This window comes from Erithacus rubecula, assembly GCF_903797595.1.
Source record: "Erithacus rubecula genome assembly, chromosome: 3".
NCBI classification, from domain to species: Eukaryota; Metazoa; Chordata; class Aves; order Passeriformes; family Muscicapidae; genus Erithacus; species Erithacus rubecula.
Window position 1 is genome coordinate 43,784,910 of NC_136689.1, and position 23,311 is coordinate 43,808,220.

A 23,311-nucleotide genomic window follows, 5' to 3' on the forward strand; every position below is an offset into this window, starting at 1 on the left:
GTGTAGCAGCTGGAGTTACTAGAAACAGGTAAGAGTTAAGTGCTGGCTATTACTTGATGTAGCATTTCACCGTAAAAGTCGAGTAGCCAAGTGTGGCTGAGAAGAACAAAGCTGAACTCTTTGTGTGAGCCTTCTCCCTCTGCAGCCAAAGGGGAAACAGGCTAATATGGCTCCTTGCAGCTCTCAGCATCTTTAGTAAGGAGCCTCTGCAGCCAAGGCCTGCTCTGATCTGCTGGCAAACTGCTGCCTGCAGTGGAAGTGCCCACAGGAGTGCTGCTGCCCCAGAGCTGGTGACAGGTGCAGTCTGCAGCTGAGCCAGCAGTCTCAGACCCACTTTGTCCCCTTGCAGCCACACAGGTGCTGCCTCATGGGAAGCCAGTTACACACAGGTCTTGTCTCACAGCAGCTGAACACTGAGGACACCTGAAAAGGGCTCTGAACCAGCTGAGAACTTGTAGGCAAAGAATGTTTGCTGAGCCTTAGTGCTGGGGCACCTCTGAGGGGAACGGAGGCAAGAGGCTGTTCATCCTTGGCAGGCCCAGCACAAAGCAGAGTTGCATCTCATCTGGCTAGACTTGCCCCATGGTGAGGAAACTGCCAAAGCAGAGCAGGGGCAGACTGGTGTCTTGGAGGACTGCAGCAGGAAACCCCCAGGCTATTAAGGGTAACTATGCCAGAGTAGGATCAAAGAGATAAATTATTCTTGGCTCCCTCCACTGAAGTGATTGTGCAAGTCCAGGACTATTTCTTAACACACAAATATATTTTGTGATCTGAAATAATTTGACACAGAATGAATTAAAAGTTTACTTTAATTTTGAACCATTTTATAACTGCATTTTTTTCATGAAGCATCTGTATCACAGCAGGCTACAATAACTTTGGGATAAAAGGCAACTGGTAAACTGTCCAATACAAGATTCCAAATAAACAGTTCTTACTGGCCCCTACCCAGACATATCCCAGATAAAGTTTTTGATCAAAAACATGAAATAGATCCACCTGCTTATTTTAAGCATATTAAAAAGGAAACTAATTGGACCATTTCTATTTGTCTAGTTTTTTATACAAAAAGGCTACACAATGTTACACTTTATTCAGAATACAGTTAGAGCGATTATGAATTAGTGTTCTACACCTTTACTCAATCCTTAAAAATTAGAAACTGCTGTAGCATATTCACTATAACTTAATACTACGAGAGACTTTTAAAAAAAAAAACTAACAACAATTACTGCAAAAAGAAAAGCTACTTTCAAAGCAAGCAAGGTCAGTACCATTACAGAGATTTAAAAAAAATAATAAATTTTTAACAAGCAAGGCTAGGGTTTGATAAATTCCATCTTGCAATTCATTCTTGTGCATTCTTCGTTTCTTGAATCACTCCCAAAATCCATTTGTATTATTACTCCTCGACCAAAAAGGACCAGAACAAAAAGTTTACTTCAATTGTTCCCATAGGAAACTCAGCTTGGTTAGTGTGTCAGGCACTTTCTGAGATACTAGCCCACCCCTCGAGCCCTCTCAGCAACTCTACAGGCCAATCAATGCAAGTTCACTCAGATGATACAGCTGCAAAGAGAAAAAAAAAACACAGGTGTCACTGCTCCCGAGTTGTAAAGGGCTGTTGTAACACATGAAGACTGCATGAAGCCGGTGCACAAGACATTACAGTTAATTACTTCCACACTTCATGGCAGAAGTCAGTTTGGAGTGTGCTCATTGTGTGCTTTCAGAGCATTTATTCATTATTCTGGCACACTGGGACCCAATTGAGCCAATCCCTCCCTACCAACCAAGTCCTCATTCCAGTCAGCTGTTTTTCTCTTTTTGTTTTGTTTTTAAATTCAAGGTTGGAGCTTCTTACCTAAAGGATGATTTACAGGTCAGTATCGAACCAGGCCAACTGATTACTGTCACCTGGAGGCAGCCCATCCATAAGGTCCTGGGCATGGCCAAGATCTGGCAGACCATCAACTGGGTAGTCAGCACCAGGGTGGTGGCCACCCATTTCATGTTCCATCATAGGGTCCATACCCAAGGCATCCTGACCGTATCCGCCAGAGTGGAAAGAACGGTAGCTAGGATCTAAGAAAGTTAAAGGTGGCAGAGGGAAAAAAAGCATAATGTTAACAGATGTTAGATGCATCAGAAGCTGCAAGTATCAGTGTGTGAGGAGTTCGTGTAGCCATCTAATTGTTTTCTAGTTCAGCCAAGTTCATCACAATCTGGTGCCTGCCCTTAACGGCTATTCCATTGTTCAGAACAGCCTTCCAGTAGGATTCTGCAGACAAAGCACACTACAGTCAGAAGCACGAGCAGATTCCAGCCAAGCCATTAGTCTGCACAATCAACAGTACTAAAATTCAACAATACTGCAGCAAAACCAGGCTCCAAGACTGTAGACTTGCTTCTGAAAGGCGAGTCAAAAATAGCTCAGAATCCTTAGGGACAGGCTTGCGTTCAAATCTATAGACACTTACACACTAATGCATTCAATACCAGCTTTGTTGTTTTAAAGAAAAACTGCACTATTGGAATTGTCAAGTCCATTTGTAAGGAATGGAAAAGATTTCTGGAAACAACAGCTCAGCAGGAGGTGTTCCCACAGGACACAGACAAGAGACACTGGTTTTGCATGTTCATACGGCTCCCATTTCAGTGCTGCCAGTGGTGTTCCAGAAACTGGTTATTTGAACTGGCAGTTCCCCATCTGCCTGTCAGTTTGCAATACCTTGCTGAAGAGTAAATTCACTCTTCATTCATTTGCAGTTCTCCTTTAAAATCTATGACTTGACTTCATCCAATTAAAAGTTTAGTCAAGGGGAACAGAAGACACATACCATCTGGGCGGTATCCAAGAGGCTCTCCCTGGGCACCGATATCCAGTCCGAGATCTGCTGTCTGTGTACGCAAAGAATTACAAAACAGTTTTAGCATCAGGTCTTTCAGCCAGCACCAGTAATTCTGAGTTTAGAAAGTTGTGAAGCTTGCCCCAAGTCCCTTTGAACAACTCCTCTGCAGTGAACACTGCAGCACTGCTGTCAACATGAAAAGCCTTTTTACCTAAGTATCTGCATCCAGCATGTAATAGCCAGATCTAGGAATCCACAGATCACTAGAAGGAGGGATCTGTCTGGGAGTGAAAAAGATGGGGTAGGTCTAGGAACACTCCTCAGGAACATCTGTCCAGATCCTGCAAGTCAGACATTCCCAAGCCAGAAACAGAGCTTTTAAGCTCTCCCATTTGTTCAATTACAGAAGTAATTGCCTGCCTTCAGAACAACTGCCTAACTCCAATCTCAAAGGATATTCTGTTTTAGCTTTTCCCCCCATGCACTGTTGTGGTAGATACAGATTTTAGGAAAACACAAAAATAAGCACTGAAATAGTATGAATTAAAGGCTACTGCCCCTTATGTAGTAGATGCACACAATACAAGACAAGCTAGGCTCCTGAATCCTAAGAATTTGTGGGAAGACAAAGAATGAGTGAAGCTTTGTCTGTATCCCATGCACACAGATTGACTTTGATCTCAATTTACTGTGTAGTCTGTTAAAAATGAAAAAAAGGTATGTGTGATAATGAACCTGCAAACATATTTAAGTCTGAAATATCAGTTCTCAGGACAAGTTGCATTCCCAGTCCAAGATAACTAATCCTGCATTGTTGGCTTGATTGAAGCTTCACAAGATATGTTTTATATTTATGCTTCCCTCATATCACACGTTTCTATTTTTGCATACAGAGTTCATTAGGTTTTGACAAGCAGTACAGAAGAGTACAAAGTTCTTGTATATACAGCTTTTCACAGTAGCAAGTATAATGAGCATTACACACTTCAGCAGAAGCAGCAAAGAACAGACTCTTCCTCTCTGCAAGGGAAAAAGCAGCTTAAAGGCTGCTTACCAAAGGTTCACTGCACCTGAACACAGAGAGTGTAAAGAAGGTACAGCCACCACACAGCTGAATCACTGTAAAACTGCATCACTGATGGCATCTACACTTGACTGGTGGAAGGAGGGAGAAAACAGAAGTGATCTCTCCCCAGGGAACTGTTAGTACAGATCACAGAACTCACCTCGTTCCAAGCCATTGGCTCAGTCCGGAACAGGGAGCTTGTCAACTCAACCGAAAGTCGCTTCTTATAGTCCTGTGGTTTGTCCTCAGACATTCTGAACAGCACAGCAGCTGCATAGGTTGCTGTCAAAAGGAAGAGTGAATTTTTAGTAGAGGTCAAGGCTTCTATCATCTCTTCTAACACAAGTATAAAACCAATCTTGTTCACTTACCAACACCCTCATTCCTAGAATGAAGCAGTTCTGTTAAAGGAGCAGTTGCACCTTCAGCTTCAATTGCTTCAGCTGCCTCCTTGTCTTGAGCCAGTTCACAAAGTACACCAGCAGCTACTCTCTGGATATTCTCGATGGGAGAGTACAACAACTGCAACAGAAACATGAGGGTTCTTTAGTTCTTTCACTTGAAACGAGCTCTTCAGCACACTGAAACTTAGCAGTTCTATCCAGGAAGTGCAAGAGCCATTTTATATCTTTTCCTAATATGCTGTCTTGAGCTCTCACTTACCTGCACAAATAGTGGAATGGTATTTAGACCCCTGATTACGATTCGATTGTGAACATCACGTGCAAGAATGTGCAGGGCTCCAGTGCAGCCTTCGACAATTTCTTCCATACGCACACCCTCCTAGTTAGGGAGAGAAAAGGCATTTTTGAATCTGAGATATTGTATGCTCTCTTCTTAAGTGACTGTCAAAAAACTGATCAGCAGTTTCAACTAATCAACCAAACTCATCCCCCTCTGCATTTACCCCCTTCCCCTGAGTGCTGGCCTTCAAACTTAGCATCCCTGCTATTGGTCAACCCGGTTCATCCACCCAAATTCAGTACGTGAAGCATCCCAGTGGAATGCCTCAGTGGCTTTTATTATGAACTTCTCTAAAAAAACCTTCTCTTTTTCTATAACCCAGATTAGCCTGGCAGTTACTTAAGCTGGAAACAGCAGTTACCAGTAAAAGAGATCTCTTCCTGCCTCTGCACGAATTAACTACACACCTGTACTACTAGATGCTGCTTCCATTTTCAGTGATAAGCAAACCCCTTTTTGTTAATGTGTTTGACAGGATAAAAATAATCAAATTGAGACTGATCTGTCACACTAACCTGGAACCCAAAGAGGTAACAAGCACCAAGCCTGCAAAACTTCTCAGTACTTTTACATCTCTAAGCACCCTTGCAAATATGTAGTAAGTTGTAATAGCATTTTTAAACCCATTCTTCTGAAAAGGAGGAGGGACTTTTGGTTTCTTGGTAGACAACTAACTTGCCTTGCCAGAGCAGGCAGTACCAGAATTTCTATGAGTTTTAACATTCAGAATTGAATGCCCAAAAAGTTATTTTAATAAGAAGCACGGTTTTGGCATTCTGATTTGAGAAAAATCTCACATCTGCCAAGACAGAGCTACCAGCAAACATAGAACAATGTGAACTAGGGCAAATAAGAGAACAGTTCTTTAGCCCAAGCACCTCAGGGCTGAGGTGCACTGACAACCAAGGAGAGATGCAGTGCCAGGGGAAGGCACTCACCACGAACTGCTGTTGTGTCCCGCCCATGGAAGTGCGTCGCTGGGTATCCTGGTGTGCCCTAACCAGCAACTGCACTAGCCTTGGAATAGCACCTTGCTCACGCAGCGGGGCATGGTTCGCAGGACACAGAGCCAGGTTGCGGATCAAGCCAACAGTAGCCTGTGGGTAAGGAACAGGTGGGGATAAAAGAGCAGAACTGGTGTGCTTGCTGTGACTAATTTTTTCAATCAGTTTATCATCTCAAATGTTTAAAAGAGAAAACACTAAGTTGCTCAACTGAAGCAGCTTCTCCATCAGACAAATTGTATCCCCAACAACTTGGAAACAAAGTATTTTTCACTTTTAAAGTTACATTTTAAAAAGCAACAGTTTTCAGTTCCAGCTCTGATGGCTTTTAGCCATTACTTACCTTGATCAAAGGCCAGTGTGAGGGTGGGTGCAACAGCTTTACCACCACCGGGAGTCCGTAATGGAGACGAACTGCATTTTGAGCCATCTCTGCTTCTTGGTGTCTGCTGGTGAGGTGACGGAGAGCACAAATTGCAGGTTCTGTGATGTCTTCCCTGTCTCCAGCCCGGAGAACTGTGCGCACGAGAGCCTCAATGCCACCAACCTGGCACACCATCATCTTGTTCTTGTAATTGTTGCAGGTAAGGTTAGAAAGGATGCCAGCGGCACAAGTCACAACATTAATATCATCTGACCCTAAAAGCTGAACTAGAGTTCCTAAAAGGCCTTCCATGCCCTCCTGCAGAAAAAGAGAGAAGGAAAGTTAAGTCTTCTTTTCCACTACATTGACTTTTGCTCCTGGGTGAGCAAAAAGGGTGAGCCCTTTACCTGCTTTGTTGCAGCATCTGACAGATTCCTCAGAGTCCAGAGACAGTTCTGGACAAGACGCTGGCTTGGATCTGTGAGGTGGAGCCCCAAAGCTTGCATCCCACCTGGAAGATGGTACAAATTTGATACCTGAGTGCAAAATCTCACACACTTTTGGATCCTTCTTGTTGTTAGTATCACAATATGGCTGGGCCCTAGCCCTTCTCACACAGGAAAATAACAACCCCCTGAAAGTCCCTGTGTGACACTGGGCCTTTTTGATGTGTGCAGATTCTCAAGGATATATCCTAACAACACTCAGCCACTTACACCACCCAGTTAACAGCACAGTGTAGTTACTTATAACAGCCACCCTTTTATACTTCTGTATACACTAAAGGCCGTCAAACCCGGTTATGGACTCAAGGACCAACCCAAGTTCATTTTTTGATGCTGGCAGTTTCTGATCTTGGTGGAACAACTAATCCCAAAGCAATATGTAGGTTTTAAAGCTATCATGAGTACAGTGTACTTACCAGCTTCAACAATAGCAGGTTTGTTGCTGGAGCAGACTGACAACACCTTCAGCACTCTACTTGTGGTCCACAATAGTTTCTCGTAAGTATAGGTCCTCATTATGTTTACTAAAGCCTGGGGTCCGCCACTTGCCAGAATAATCAGCTGAAAGACAGCAAAAATAATATTTGTCTGTCACTTCCTACACATGTCAGCAGGTAGTAAACGTTGCCGGCTTACACCTCTCATGGTTACAGTTCCCTAAAAAAAATTCCCATCTGCTTATGTGGACTTAAGTTTTACAGTCTCATTATAAGCACAGTGGCATTTCTGCAAGGTAATTCCTGTATCCCTCCCCTCTTGCAAGGTCAGGACTGACTGACAGGAAAAAGCCAGTGGCATGAGGCTGAAGATTCAGTCAGATGTCAGTACACAAGAACTCCCAGGCCATTCATCACAAGCTTGCTCATTTTAACTACTTCAGCACCAGAGGCACCCACCTTACTTTCTTGATTGCCATATGCTAAAATCTGAAGGCAGTCTGTTGTGATGGCCAAGAACTTGACGTTTGTCTTGTTGAGCAAGGCCACCATTTTCTGCAGCCCACCAGCGAGACGGACAGCCATCTTGGCTCCTTCCTGATGTAACAGGAGATTGTGAAGAGTTGTAATGGCATAGAATAGCACAGAGTCCACTGGCGACCTAAAGAAGGGAAAATCCTCATAAGTACCTGCTCCAAGCAGACCCAACTGCAAAACATAAGTGCTGCCTCAGTAGTGCACGTACCCCAGCATTTTAACCAAAGCAGGAATGCCTCCTGATTTGAAGATTGCCAACAAGCCTTCACGGTGATGTGAGAGGTTGTGTAGTGTCCCTGCAGTACACCGGGCTGTCTCCACGTCGTTTGTGTTTTGCATGGTACGTACGATGGCAGACACCATCTGAGGAGATCGCATAATGGCATGGCGAGACGCTTCCTTTTTGGACAGCTGATGAACCATAACTGCAGCCTTGTTCACCACCACCTAAGACAAGTGTTTGAGTAAAGCTTTTAGTTTTAAGGTCATTGAAGGTGCACCAAAAGCAAGCTTTACCCAGCCAAAGAAAATATTTACCTGGTCCTCATCATTCAACAGTTTGGTCAGTTCTGGGATTGCACGAGTTGCAAGTTCAGCATCATCTTGGTAGTTTATCAAGTTAACAACAGCATGTTTTAACATCTGGGATGGCTCAGCCAGGCGCTGCACATTAGTTGGATGAGCTGCATCAAACTGCGTGGATGGGATTTGCATTCCTTCATCCAGGGTTTCAGGGAACATAGCTGCACGCACCCTCTGAGCTCTAGTCATTGCATACTGGCCATCAATATCTGAAAACAAGGTAAGTCATAATGACCTTAAACTAAGAATAAAAAGCTCATCATTCAGATTGGCAGTAATTGACAGTTAGGTTTCTGTATTGTTAAACTGCTTGTCCAAGCAAACCACTGCAATAGAAAAAGCCTTACCTGCAACTTGCTCCTGGGTGAAGGACTGAGAGAATCCCTGCTCCCACTCGTACAGCACTTGGGTTGTGTCCACATCTTCTTCTTCAGGGTTTCCCTTGCCACTCAAGGAGGGAGCAGTTGTTGTGGCACCAGAATGGATACCAGAGTCCAGGTATGATTGCTGCTGCCAATGACTGACTGCTGCTTTTCTGTCTGGCTCCATTGCCATATCCAGCTCCATCAAGTCAGCTGTAAGAAATAATTGGTGAACAATTAAGTTTAGTTCAATTACTCCAGCATGTATTAATCCTACAAGAGATGACAGATTTTAAATTAAGCTGTTACAAACAACTTCTTCAACTCGGCACTGCAAGTGAGCAGCAACTTTAAACTGAGGCCTTATGTTGAACCAATGCAGACATGTAAACCTGAGGAACAGGCAGAACAATCATTGCTATTGTGTCTGTCTTGATCTTACAACTAACTAGTCTGAAGGTTTGATTCCCAGTGTAAAGTATTAATTACTGTAATAGAGCAGATGTTATTCAATCTAAGTGACTTGGAAAGTTAAAAAGAGAGGGATAAGGAGTCTTCTACATTCTAGTAACAGAAATTGTAATGCATTATGTACCTTGAGTTGCCATGTTCTTTGTTATGCTTCCAGAACTCTTTCTTGCACCCTTTCAGAGATCCTAAAAAAGAGCAAGGTTTGAACTTATTAAACACTAATCAGAGCTAGTAAGACAGGATTTCACATTAGAACACTGGAATTGCAAACTAAGACTTGGCACATCTTGCCATTTCATTACTACACTGAGTATACTCAAAAGCTAATTAGCAAACCCCCATGGACAGACATGCAAAAGAGCAGAATGTATCACCCAGACTACTTCTATCAGGTTATGTGTAAGAGACTTTCTTAGAGCTGCAAGAGAACAAGAATTGAAGACTGACCACGATAGAGCTATTTTTTTACTCCTCTGTCTTTGTATAAGATGAAGCCCAGACATTAAATTCCAGTTTAGACATGCCTCAAAGACAATGGCTAAATGTGAGACTTCCTCATTTCTTTCAAAGATAAACTACTTAGAAGATACTACAAAAACTGTCAGATACAGGGCTACAACATGAATTTTCATGGAGAAAGATGAAATCACCATGTAAGGCAAACTGCACAAAGACTGCCTAGAGTTACAACTGCACCTCACCCCTTATCCCCTTCCTGTGCCATAAGAATAAAGGTTTCTTCCTACAAAAAACTTCCTTGAAGTTAAAACTAAAAATTTAACCAGCCTTATAAAAAAAAAAAAAAAAAAAAAAAAAAAAAAGCTGTCCTTCAGTTTCACACACATTGAGTCACCAAACTCACTTTAATTTTTTTCACACAGAAAGCCAAGATAACTGGGGGCAAGAAGGTTGAAATGTTATCAAATGCCTTATCTAAATTTTCAATATGCATTTCAATATGCATTTGATATTACCAAGCATTTTGGAAGTATTTGTACCATTAATGTGTACCTGTCTCTTCACTAACCCAGTAAGAGAAATTCAAGGCTACAACTCCACAATGGGTCATTTTTATTTCATTTGCTCCCCTTCCCCCCACAGTCCCACACTGTTTCTAGCACAGACACAGAGCTGGTGGCAGCCTATTCTGGGAGCCAGCCGAGCAGAAACATTTGTGGTAGCTTGTGCAGGGAGCAAAACCATCTCTTGCAGCAATCAGCTTTCACTTGCTGTTAGGTGTTAGAGCTGTGCCGACCAAAACATTCCTGCACAATGAAGTAAAGGCAATACACTAATCCCTAAAAAGACAGGCCACAGTGCTGCATCAGGAGAACAAAATCCACCTGATGTTGGATTTGCAGAAAGACAAATTTCCCAGTTTAACAGTTTCCTTCAGGAGCACCTTTTTGAAAATCATAATTAAACAGAGGGCAGGCCTGCAGTTTGAAAAGTCTCACTGGATAGGTGAGACAAACTCGTATCTCACTGACTCTGACCCAGCTGCAAGATACTCCAGCAGCTGCTGAGCAATCTTGTTGCTTGGCTGCACAAATGCCAGTGCTGTTTGTCCTGACTCTGCACTCCCACAACTTTTGGCAGCAACCCTTCCCCGGCTCTTTTAAAATGGACAGTAGATCTGCATCTGCAGCAGATAAACAGCACTAAGCTGATATAAGACATTATACAACATACAATATGCATCCTCCTGTGCAGCTGGAAACTCTAACCTGGTCCTTCGCCACAGCCTGGAAGAAACTGGCCAACTCAAAGTCTGCTCTTGACATTGGGCATGGAGGATGTACTGAAAATAGACACTTTTTCCAGTCCCTTACCCGTGTATTTCTCCCAACATGCTGTTAGGAGTTAGAGAGTAGTAGTGGAAATGGGAAAGAAAAGCGTAAGTCACACACTCAGTTCACCATTGATTAAAATATTTTAATGAGTACTTAAGTTGAGAATGTGCCTACAACAAAAGCATGACAGCTCTTTGCAGGTCTTGTGCATTACTCTGTGAGTTCCATTAACACCTTCCAAACAGAAAGGAGGGAGTAGTAGTAACAGTAAAATTTGTATCTTTGCTCCCTATAGTCCTCACTCTATGTCAGACATGACACTTCCAATATAAAATCTGGCATGTTCTACCTGCTATATGAAATTTTCAATATGCTTAGCACAAAAACCACTTATTTTTATCATAAACTTTCCCATTTCCTCCCATAAGGACTATGCTAAAAAAAGGATCACCAAAGCTTCAAAATTGACTGGCTCATCTACCACTATGTTAAGAGCAGTGACTGTGCTTTGAGACATTTATTACCACCTGAGATTTCCAATGCAAAGAGCATGTATAATTTTCTCCACTGTTGAATTCTGCATCAACAAAGGTAACTGATTTATAGCACCTGTACTCTGAAATTGCTGTTTCAATTTCAGCAGCCTGAACAGAAGAGCAGCTCTACCATTAGGTAAAATCCGAGAGACCAGAGTAGCCACTGAACAGCAGCACTGTTCCAAAACAACACTGATGAACATCTACAAAATAACAATGAAGAATACTAAGGGTACAAAAGCACATTACCAGATAGACATTCAGTCTTTGGAATGCTGACCCTCGATCAGCCTGCTAGCTGCATCTCCAAGTTCCAACACCCTGATCCACATTTCATTTCATACATCTGTAGCTCCCCAGCAATGCCTGGTAGCTTTTTTTTATTATTTACATGGGGAATTTGGCTTAATCCTAAAAGTTCAAACTGCCAAACAAAAGTAGCCAGGTTTTAGGTTTTCTGTACTTGACAAGTCTCTCATATTTTCCTTCATATTCTTTTCTAATGTTACAAAGGGGTAAACTGAGTCCAAGCAAGCTGCTGACTTTGTCTTCCTGTTTGTCACTGTCAAGGTTAACCAACACACAAAGGGAGCAACACTACCAGGCTAGGAACAAACATTTGTGCTGCTCATTTTCTTGACAAACTGGATCAGCACAAGGTCAGCCAACCACATCTCAACCATCAGGAAGAGACAGAAAGCCTCAGTATACTTTACAAGCTAACTTCAGCATAGCTGCAAGCTCTGCAGTTTTTGAAGGCTAGCAGGCACTCAGAAGTGGAAATTCTGATAAATATTATGTTACACAGTTTGTATCAATGTACTGCTAGGAGTTACAGGACTAGACTCTTCTCAAAAAGCTCCTCCTGCCCACCCCATGAGACTAGCCACTTGTTTAGCAAGCATCATCAGCTTTGGGTGTAAATGAAGCTTGGGGTTTTTTAGACTATGTATTAAACAACTCATGTGAAGAGCAATTCAAGCCTTTGCACTAGGCTGCATTACATGGCATCTGCAAGCTTAGAAGGCACAATTTTCAAATTACTGCAGAAAACAATTTTATTTTCTTATTTTCAAAAGGAATAAGAATTATTAGGCATTAGGTCTCAGCATGCGTTTTATTAGATATTAATTTCCAATTCTGGAGAATAATTAGGCATATGCCAAGTCAAGAACTTTACAGTAATCCTGAAATTTGAACAATTCTCTTCTTTAAGATTGACTCAAATTACACCTGACTGATCAGGTAAGAAGTTCCCTCCCCCCCACTTTTATAAAGCAAGTCAAAGTGTGCAAGTCTGCCATAAATCCTTTGTTTGAGAGCAGTATGTTACTAAAGCTTGCACGAGAAATCCAAACTGATCCATCTAAACATCATGAATTTCAACTGCAACTTTAAACTACCCACCAATTCTGAATGATACATTTGCTTACACAGAACTAGCAGATTTTCTGACAGCCACAGCAGTTAAAAATGTGCATCATTTACACACAAAGTAAGTATCTGTACTGAAAAAACTTTCTCCAAGTGCTCTGAAGTCATTGCAACCATTCCCAGGATGTTACTGAAAGCATCCTCTGGGTCTGATTTTATAACTGGTCTTAGCTGCTTGCCAATTATGTTACTATGTATCTGCTTTATAAAAATCCATAGCCAAAATACACAGGCAACAGCAGTTCTACAGCTAGCAACACTCTAGTGCACTCATTTTTATGACCCAAGTCCTTATATTTCAGTTCTTAATACAGCAGAAGCTTCCTAATTAACCTTAGTTTTCAAGTTGGGAATTTAAAAAATACACCCAATTAAAGAATTAAAAAACAAATCACAACAAAACAACCCTTTTGAATCTTCTCCTGGAAGTTGTTAGCCTATTTTCTAGAATACAAAATGTGGAGGAGGAGGAATCAAAATAAGACAATAGTGACAGTGGAAACAAATAAAAAAGCTTCCAAGGCACTTCCAGAGGCACTTCAGGCAAGAGTGGCTGAACTGAATCTAAGCAATTTTTGGTCTAGCCTAAGTCCCAGATACAATCACCCTTCAACAGACAGACCTACTTATACTGATCTTAGTCTTATGAAGACATGATCCAAACTGCTGTAAACTTCTAATTATTCCTTTTCCAAAGGTGGACTAAGTTCTCCCGTATCCACCTGCAGGTTCTAAAGAAAATGGAGAATTCTTATCTGACTTTATTGAACTCTGGTAAAAGTACCTTAGTAGGTAATTTTAAGGTGCTTTATGTACCAGATGTTTCTGTAAGATTGGTAATAAGTCCTGGAAGGACAGTTGTGGTGTTGTGTGTTCGGAATGTTAGAAGCTTGTGTTAGGAATGACAGCTGGAGCTTACATTTTTTGTAAAAAATGGACAGAATATACTTTATTTGAAAATAGGTACAGAATGTGCTTGAATTTCACTCTGAAGATTCCATTTTTTAAATTATTTATTTTTCTTGTACAAATACCACAGGATTACAAACAACAGTTTTCCTGAAATATTTTTCCATATCCAGCAAAATACTGAAGGGCAGTCCCATATTCTGTCTCAAACAACAGCATTTGCATTTCCTCAGCCACCTTGTCCCCTCTAAAAAAAGCCACATACAATTAGTGCAGATTATTTTGTATTTACATGTAAATATTAGAAGATCTTGACTACTGGGAAATTACTCACCAATAGTGACTTCTGCTCACCAGTGCTTTAAAGACTTGAATGGACAGAAGTTACAATGAAATTCACTGCAAAGTGGCTCTTAAATAATGGTTATGGGCTGTAACTTATCACATTAAACAAAGCAATCCACCACTTGGATGTTTTTAGAGACAGAAAAAGTAAGGTTTACCTTATTATCAGTAGTAGAAACCAGAGTATAAAACTTCATGTGTTTTATATTAATGTGAGGCTTCCTTCTGCTTTTAACAGGGTGATTTTTAACCCTATGTAAAAATGTCTTTGGGTGGCTTATGATAAAACACCTTAACCTAGTGGAAGAAACAGTATGCAATACCAAAAGGAAACAAATCAATGCCATAGAGTCTTTCTTCTAAAAGGGGAAAAAAACTATAGGCTTTCACAGCTTTAAAACTTTTCTACCTTTTTTTGGGTTACATGGTAAAAACATTCATCTATAGCCTTCACTACTACTTCAGAAGAAGTGCCATGGCAAGAGATAAAGCAGCATTACTATATTTAATCGTTGTGCCAACATGTAGCAAATAGTTCAGAAGTTCCACTGAAAACTAAGAGCTACCAGTAATCTTGACCTGAATGCCACAGCACGTGCCCACACTGAAATCCATCTTAAAAGATCCTGGACTGCAACTGAACAAACTCATTTATAAACTATACCTTGTGGCAAAACTGCTCTGGTCGTTTCTTTAAGCAAAATTTGTTACTTAGCATCATTCCCTCTAACCACTAAGCTATTCTTGCTTAGTGAAGTGCTTCTCTTCTCTCCATTGATAAACTAAGTATCCTGTGTAATCCACCCAGCTCAAATTTATCCAAGCAGGAATACTTCAGACAACACATTCTACTGATGCCTGCAGAAAGTTAGAAGATGCCTTGCAAACAGCAATACATTAGATTTAGCTAATCGGATCATAACAGATTTGACTCTGAACCAAGAATCTGCAATAGTGTTAAAATGGTCTTTAAATTCTCTTATTATTAAGACTGAAAGTCTAAGGTTTGTTTTTCCCAACAAACTTCAGGAAATTAAGAAATCTGAATATCTGCTTTACTAACCTCAAGGGTTGAAAGGTTCCAATTTCTAATCCTTCAACATTCTTAAGACATGCTGGAAGAGGCAACAAACTTGCTCAGGTAATCAAATATACAGATTTGAAGTGGGAGAGGGGTACAGATCTGCCAAGTCTCACTGCAAGTCACCTCTATTTCAGCTGCTCTTCTTCACTGATTAACTTCCAGTTCATTATTTCCTTTTTCCTTCAGGCATCCCAGATTGCTATTACATCAATTGCACTGACTTCTCAGCCTTTGTCTTCTGCCTTAAATTATCTTAAAAAAAAACCAAAAACCCTTTCTGTAACAAAGGCAGAAAAACCTCCCTACACTAGCTTTTGTGAGAGGTTTTTTATAATAAAAATTCACTTCATGCCACACACAAAGTAACATGTTACCTCTCTATTTCTTTTTTTACCTCTCTATTTCTTTCTATTTCTAACAGCAAGAGCACAGAACAGAGTTTCTATTCACATGCCCATTGGCTAAAGCAAGCAACATGTAAATATTTCTTTCTTGCTAGACTTCTCCAAGTTGATTACAACTACATGATGGAACTGAAATGCAAGCAGTCTGGTAGCCTTGACTAGACTTAAACACTAGGTTAGCTGTATTTAAAAAGAGAATATACTCCTCAAAAAAGCAAAGACTTAGGTTACAGGTTCCAAAAAACTCAAGGTTTGTTTTGGAGTCAATACAGTCTTAAATGTGACAGGGGAGGGAAAGGGTCCACAAGAACTTTACAACAGCCATAAAGTTCCAGTCTGCCAGACTGCACCTCTGGAGCACAGGGTGTTCTGATATGACAGGGAACTCACCCGTTTTACCTTTCCCTTCCTCGTAAAAGGAGGGAGCAGGCTAGTAAAGAATCATACCTCCTACCCAGCTTGCAATGTTCAACAACTCCTAAATTTGAAGTGCACTTGAGACTGTAACAGAAGTGTAGCAAGAGCCACATTTATTTTTGCTCACCTAAAATACAGAAATCCACCCAGAACACGGGTAGATTTAATCAATCACCGAAGAGCAAGTTTGCACAACTGACAGTTCAGGTAACAAAAGGTATCAGAAGTGAAGGTCAGAGATTTCAGTGGCAGGTGTGTCTCTTCCAGCTGCAGTCAGTGCTGTGCTCCAGGCAACTGTCACAGCATGAAGGCACTAACGGCTTGTGCAATTCATCAGGGTCTTCACAGGTACTAAGGTTTAAGTGCCCTTTTATAAACAACCCATTAGGACTCTCAAAGCAAGAGCTAACAGTGGTCTGAGAGCCACTGTCAGTCAACAAGAACCTCAGATAACTAATGTACAAAATTATGAGAACCTGGAAGAGAATTCAGAACAAGCACATCAAGAAAGGTAGTAAAAAAGAAATGCAAGTTCATCCTGGCACCAATCTGCACTATGATTCTAGAAGATGAACTTTGAAATTGTAGAAGCTGCTAGGAAGCCTCCCCAAACATGAAGCTGGCAATATCATATAAACATTCTCCTTTTGAAAGAAAGGAGATGCACAGTACTTCCAGACATTTTAGAGAAACTATGGTAGAATTACAAACTTACAGGACACACAGATATGTCTAAATGGACTTAGAAGCAGTTACCTACCACCATAATTCTTATCAGCAGTCCTCCATGCAATTTTGTTTGATGCTGGAGGCACATGGCTGGCATCCTATGCAGTGTAAAGAAAGCACCTCTTCATATACTCCTACTTAAAATCATACTTACACTGCCGAGCTGAAATTTCACTGGATCTTGTCACTTCAGAAATTAAGTGTTTGGATCACAGCACAGTTATTTTGCCCTTTACCTAGAGAACATTCAGGAGTTACAAGAGGTCTGTCAACCCAATCCTTTACATTCAAAATCATGGGCAACAGCTTCTTAACAGGATCTGCAAACAAAACACTATGTCCTAGGAATTTATTTGTCCTTTCTAGAAAGTTCTGGTTGATTCTAAGATCTATACACAGCAGCTGTGTTCAAGTTGACAATTATCAAGTAATGATTTAAGAGAGCTTTTTATCAGCAAGTATACCACAGCACTAGCAAAAACCTTCACTTTTATTAGTTGGCAAAACAGACCTCAAGCACTTAAGTATCCTCCTGACTGTCCACAATGGGAGCTAATGATAATCTTAAATGTTATGATGTGAAAACTGCTTCAAATATAACTCTGGTGTTATACATCCAACTTGAGAACAAAAGTAATGAACTTTCTTATATAATGTACATATCAATCCCCTGACAGGAGTTTGTACCTCAGTATTAAAGGACTGGTATGACAGTTTAAAGTTTATGAACTTGCATTAAGTCATAACAATATTATCAACCCAATTACTCCCATGTCTTAATTATTTTGACCAACTAAGTGCCAGCATCACAAACAAGTAACCTCCAAACAGTTACTACGTCATTTCTGTTTAGCAATGTATTTGGGATATGTGGGTCACTGGCACACATTCTCTACTAGGGCTTTGTGCAGCATTCACTAAGTTTGAGAATCCTCGTGGCTGGGCAAAACATTGAGAACAGTTTTATCACAGCTTAGAGAACTCCCACCTTTTATTTACAGGAGACAGAATATCTACATTATGCATACTCCCATCTTCCTTGGTTAGGCATGAGCCAGTGTTTTATCCAAGGTTTAGTCTACCAGCAGGACTCATGTAATAAATATGCAGTGGTTTACAGCTTTTGGCCCATGTGCCCATACTTATCACCGAGTAAGACAACTGTAGTAGAGATAGCAGTAGGCAGGATCAAAATTCATTCTTTAGCCTCACAAAAAAAAAAAAAAAAAAAAGTTGCCATTGTGACCATTTAGAGGCAACTTATGATAATTCAGACAAATATTATACCACATTTCATTCAACACACATAGTTCAGGAACAAAACCACTGCCAGCCTTCAAGTTTCCCTGCCCACACGGTTTTATGTATCAAAAAGACAACGGTTCTGCAGTCATTTAACACAATCATGTGCATCGCTAACAGATACTGTTACAGAAATAACTTGAAATACTCAGTTCCACATTAATACAGGAACAACTCAGCAAAGTATCTCTCTTCCAAACAAGGAAGTACCTACCCATAATCCAGTTTCTTCTTAGATTGAAACCACACAGTCAGCCCTGAACTTGGATGTTAAACATTAATCTCCATGGTTTAAGAAACCAGAGTGATTAGTCATAATTACACTGAAAAAATACTTATGAATCTGGAAGTGGCTGTCTTTGCTTGTCTGTCAGAATAACTCTATACTTACAATAAGGCACATCAACACCCCAAAAAGGACTGTGTAAACAACAAACATGCTAATGAAGTCTGACACTAAAAGATGTTTCTTCAACTCACTCTTAATTAAGGCAAACTGACAAGGCAGCTACATTTAGCAGCACCTTTAGGATGTTAAGATTTCTGGCCACTGGAGGGCACCTGAATTGTTGCCAGAACAATACAGAATTACTTGCTACAGTTGCTGCAGAGTTGGCAAACTTCTCCAATTTATACAAGTCTATTTAGTGCAGTAAGTCAGCCCAGAAATGCTGGTTCCAGCAAATACACATACAGCACACACAGTGCATTTGCCAACTCCAGCAAAATCCAGCTAGCTCATACTGTTTTTTAAATGCAGCAACACAGAACACAAGATTAACTCTTTCCCCTCCCATGTCAGTACTCAAAGAAGGCTCCAGAGTTAATTTAGCATTAAGTAACAGAGCAAGCACTTCACTTCTGCAATACCAATCCAGCCAAATGTACATTGTTTCCTAAAGTCAACTTGGAACACAAACAAAAAGTTCTGCTGTAAAGTAACACGCACACCCATACTTCCCAAGGCAACAAAAGCACAGGATGAATTTGCTTTCACATCAGAGTTAACAGACTTATAAGGTCAGGCCAACCTACACATGTATTTCACCAGCTCACCTCATCTACTTGGTGTTCCACACAAATGCCAGAACTAGACCTCCATTAATCCTCTCCCTTGCACTTGAAGTTACCTGTCAGTGAAGAAAGAAAAGCACAAACCCCCAAAAACTGAAACAACTTTCCTGGCTCCTTTGGTCTTATGAGAGGCAGCACAAGCTACACAGTGCCAGCACAGTTTAACACATTACCCTCCTGGGCTAAAACCTGACCACAGACTACAGCAAGTTTTACCTTGGAATCAAATGCCAGAAATGGATATTAAAAGGTAACCACTGTCAGGCTGACTTATGTTGGCAAGTCTAGCCAATTCAATAGGTGCTTGATTAGAAAATCAGAAATACTGCCCTGCCAGGAAAATAATTGTATCAAAAGAGAAAAAGAATCACACACAATGCTTACTGGCAAGGAGTTTGCCATTTCTAGGTTCCCACCTAGTCAGGCAGCAAGGCACTGGGCTCAGAGCTTGCAAGTGCACATTCTGAGGACACAGGAGCAAGTTGCCTGCATGGTTTCTCACAGGTTTTATCAGGCTTCTAAAGTATGATGTTCAAGATAAGTAAGGTCAGTCCTGATTTTCCTGCTATGGTATGCAGGCTACCATAGTTACAGAACAAGTTTTGCTGAAGGCAATTGCATGATCACCACAACCCCTGCATTACCAGTTTAACTATGAATTAACTTAAGTGATTTTGATTACTGTTGTATTTGCACACTAGTCTGCCTACTAGACAACACTCTGCAGAAACATCCTTATCCAGGAGTTTCAGACCATACATTCACACTTGAGTTTGAGACAAGCTTCCAACAGTTATGATTCTTGTTCCATTCTTTCCACTTCCCTTTCTACCCTTGAAAACACTAAAAAAAAAAAAAAAAAAAAATCAGACCACCACTACTACTAACCTCTTGCCTTAACATCCCCAGACCTAAAGTTTAACTCTTCAGGACACAGTATTTCAGGATGCCAATTCAGATGTAGAGTCATGATAGTTTGGCATATGTTTCAGAAAAAAAAAAAAAATCATTATGTCTGAAGGGCAACCAGGTTTCACAGCCAAGGTTTGTTAAGCCAGTTACTGACACACCACAGTCAGAGCAAAATGCTGCTGTCCAGAGTAGACACACACCATGCAAAGAACCCAGTCTATTTATAGCTTAGGCAAGAAAAAGGAAGCTTGGGTTGATAAGGCTGTAATGCAGCATTTAAAGAATTTATTTTTACAATTAAGCTTTACTTTGTATTAAATCCTTGCTCCTAGAAGCTATCGTGCATGGCATTGTCCTTTCCAACATGGTGTTTTTACTTATTTCTCCTCTAAACCTTGTGAAATGATCAGCCATACAAAGTGCACATTTCCATGGATACGAGTTTATACCTAAACAGAAAATACCTGAACTAACAAATGAGCAAATATGAGATTTCTTTAGAAGAACCCCAGAACAGTGAGACACTCAGTATGATTTTGTACTGAACATCTGAATTTAGAAGGCTCAAACTACCACCTGAATACCTAAGCAGCCTCATTTGCAACAGTACCAGCCATTAGACAAATGCACAGCAGTCACATACCTGCAGCTGTCAGCACCTTTTTATCAAAAGTGCAAGATCAACATTAGGTTCCTGGACTGTTAGATACTGAAATTCACATTATAACTTGGGTCAATACACACCAGTAAGTTTAGCCGTCTAGGCTTTGGGGGTTTTTTTTTGGAGCCTTGCAGTAGTGCCTTTTTCTCATTGAGAAACAAAATCTTAACGGGGAAGTTGCTGTCTGGTGTGCCTGAACTTTAGAGTCGGGAAAACCCTGACACTCTTTCAGCTAGTTTTCTTGTCTTTGCCCTTACTGTAGTCTCAGCGCATAAAGATCCTGTTTTACTGAAACCCCTCCTTGATTTCCGTCCCTCGACCTCAGCATACCAGCCCAGCCTTTTTCCATTCACCACTTGCATACTTTGGGGGATGGGAGGACCACAGATGTCTGGAATATACAGAGTGTCAGAACAATGGCTGCTCCATGAGAAAGAGATGAAGAAGTAGCTGATTACAAAGATCAACACTGCTATTCCTAAAGTCACAAGGAAGTTGCCCGTGGCACCTCCACAGAGTCTGTCCTTTCTTTCCAGAAAGGATAATCTTCAGAGAGTAGAGATACAAAAAACAAACAAACAAACAAAAAAAAACCAAACAGAAAAACCAACCAACAAACTGCCCAGCGAGTTTTAACTAGGGAAAAATTCAAGGTTTTGCTAAAATTAAGAAAACTTGCTGGTCTAGGAGCAGCTAATCATGCACAATAGAGACGAACTAAGCTTTCTTAAAAAACAACAAAAAACTAAACTAAAAACAACAAGCCACAAAACAACACACCTGGAAACTCTGTTCCTAGAGAAATGAGTGCCCTAGATAGTTCTGGGAGTAACCGCAAGTGGATGCCCCCACCTAGGAACGCGTTACTTTGGGAGGCTGGAGCCGCCGCGCTCCCCCAGCCAGCCACGGGAAGCAGCGGGCGCTTCCCCTCGCAGCGGGAGAGCCCCGCAGTCCGAGCCATTCCCTACAGCACCCTGCTAAGTGGGTGTTAAAAAACTTAATTTGCCCCCAGCACCAGGGAACCTTCATTTCGGTGATACCGAAAGAAGAAGCAGCAGCATAACCTCTCCAGCAAATATGCAACCGCACTAAGACCGAAACCCCACAAGGCACCAGATTAGTTATCTCCCGCTGACTGCAGTGACCGTGATTAATTATACTCGGTACAAATAGACCCGTACCCTGCTCTCTTCCCTCTTCTATCACCAAAGGGGATCTGCAGCCCACCGGCTGCACCCTAAAAAGGGAGGGAGAGAAATCTTTAAAATAATAATAAAAAAGGGTCATTAAAGTACTCCGGGCACTGCTGCAAACGAGAGCAGAGCCGGGCGCAGGGACTCGCCTTCCCCTGCAGACCAGAGCAGCCACCCCCTCGCCCCAGGACGAGCTTCCCAAGAGACACCTCGGGAGCTGCAGCTGCCGCTCCTGCAGCCACGCAGCTGTCCGGACCTCCCAAAAACAAGAGCCCTCTCTCTTCCTTTCCTGCCCCCCCACCTCTCTCCCACCCCCGCTCCCCCCCCTCCCCCAGCCCCGTCCTTCCCGCCGGGCACACCCTGGACCCCCTGACGGCCCGGGGGTGCCCGGCCCGGCTTTGCCCCAAGTTCCCGCTGCAGAAAGCGGCACTAACGTTGGAGGAAGGGAAGAGCGCAGGGTCCCCCCGGGCTCCGGCGGCGGCTGCTGCTGCCCGGCCGATCCCGGTCTGGTCCGTCTTTCCTTCCTCGTCTCCCCGCCTCCGCCGCCTCCTCCTCCTCGCTCACGGCGGTGCCCCGCCGCTGGCTCCCGGGTGGGCGACCGTACGGGGCGAAGGTGTTTGTGTCCCCCAAGCGCCGCCGCTGCTCCCAGCGCCGAACCGAGCGAGAGGCTTAAAATGGCGTCGCTCACAAGGAGGTTCTTATAGCGAGCGGCGGGCCCGGCTGTGTATCCTGCCGCCGCGGCCGGGCCCCGCGCGCGGCATTCCATAGGCGCCCGGCGCTCAGGGCAGGCAGAGGGAGGAGGAGAAATAGTGCCCGGCTCCCAGGGCGGAGGGAGACAGGGAGCGGGGAAGCGGCTCTAGAGGGGGAAGGCCGGGCCAGGCTGGGCAGGGCAGGGCTGGGTTGGGCTGGCCGGGGCAGGGGAGTACGGCGGAGACACCTTATACCGGAGGTGGGAAGGAAGGATCCGAGTTCCCATCTTGAGAACGAAGCTGCTGCTGCCCTGAGGGGTGTAGAGGCGGCGGGGGAGGGGATGCGACTGAGGGGATCGGCGCGGGGTCCCGCTTTGGGAAGGGAAGTGGGGGAGTGGGGGGCAAAAGGTGATTGTGACTCTCTCTCTCTCCTACTCCCTTCCCCCTCCCCGTTTAATTTGGAGTTTCGTTGCCTGGGGGGGGGTTAATTTTTTTTTGTTTAATTTTTTTTGTTGGTTTTTTTTTGTTTGTTTTTTTTTAATGCACGGCACCAACTATAGCGAAACTCCGTCTTCCCAAGCGCTCGCGTCGCCAAGCCCGGGAGACGCTCGGGCTGCTGTGGAAAATCGGCCCTGGCGCTGTGATGGAGCAGCCGAGCCCGGTCCGGCTCATCCCGGCCCGGGAAGGCGGCGGGCCCCGCTCACGTCGGCGGAAACGCGCTCCCGCTCTGCCCTTGTAAATATTTGTCAGGAAGCAGTGGCCAAAGAAAGTATCTCGTTATGCAATTTTTTAATTTTTTTTTTTTTTTTTTTTTAAAGGGGAGCAGAAAACTTTCCTCCCTCCCCCCCCCCACCCCGCCAACACCTCCTCCTCCCCGCCCGCCCCTCGCTTCTTTAGCGAG

The 23,311-nt window shown here is 42.6% G+C and overlaps 1 protein-coding gene across 2 annotated transcripts; it reads right to left on the bottom strand.

Annotated features, from left to right (window-relative positions):
* Nucleotides 1-794: 794 nt before the first annotated feature.
* On the bottom strand, nucleotides 795-22,612 carry CTNNB1 (catenin beta 1). 2 transcript variants are annotated; one of them, XM_079301304.1, is made up of 16 exons: nucleotides 22,156-22,612; nucleotides 9,053-9,113; nucleotides 8,443-8,670; nucleotides 8,051-8,304; nucleotides 7,722-7,960; nucleotides 7,436-7,637; nucleotides 6,956-7,100; nucleotides 6,441-6,544; nucleotides 6,013-6,351; nucleotides 5,604-5,762; nucleotides 4,585-4,704; nucleotides 4,293-4,443; nucleotides 4,082-4,203; nucleotides 2,844-2,904; nucleotides 1,868-2,088; nucleotides 795-1,572 (listed from the first exon to the last, which is right to left on the bottom strand). In XM_079301304.1, exons 2-15 carry the CDS (start codon nucleotides 9,063-9,065, stop codon nucleotides 1,880-1,882), a joined length of 2,346 nt encoding a protein of 781 aa, XP_079157430.1. In that variant the 5' UTR covers nucleotides 9,066-9,113; nucleotides 22,156-22,612; the 3' UTR covers nucleotides 795-1,572; nucleotides 1,868-1,879. The 2 variants fall into 2 exon arrangements, with proteins under 2 accessions (XP_079157430.1, XP_079157431.1); XM_079301305.1 differs by lacking the exon at nucleotides 1,868-2,088 and having other exon boundaries at nucleotides 22,156-22,466.
* Between the last annotated feature and the right edge of the window lie 699 nt (nucleotides 22,613-23,311).

Excerpts from the sequence above, each read along its gene's own strand:
- CTNNB1 (XM_079301304.1), bottom strand. Across the intron at positions 7,638-7,721 it reads GCTTTGGTTAAAATGCTGGG|GTCGCCAGTGGACTCTGTGC; the intron begins GTACGTGCACTA and ends TCCCTTCTTTAG. Across the intron at positions 4,444-4,584 it reads CCATTCCACTATTTGTGCAG|TTGTTGTACTCTCCCATCGA; the intron begins GTAAGTGAGAGC and ends TTTCTGTTGCAG.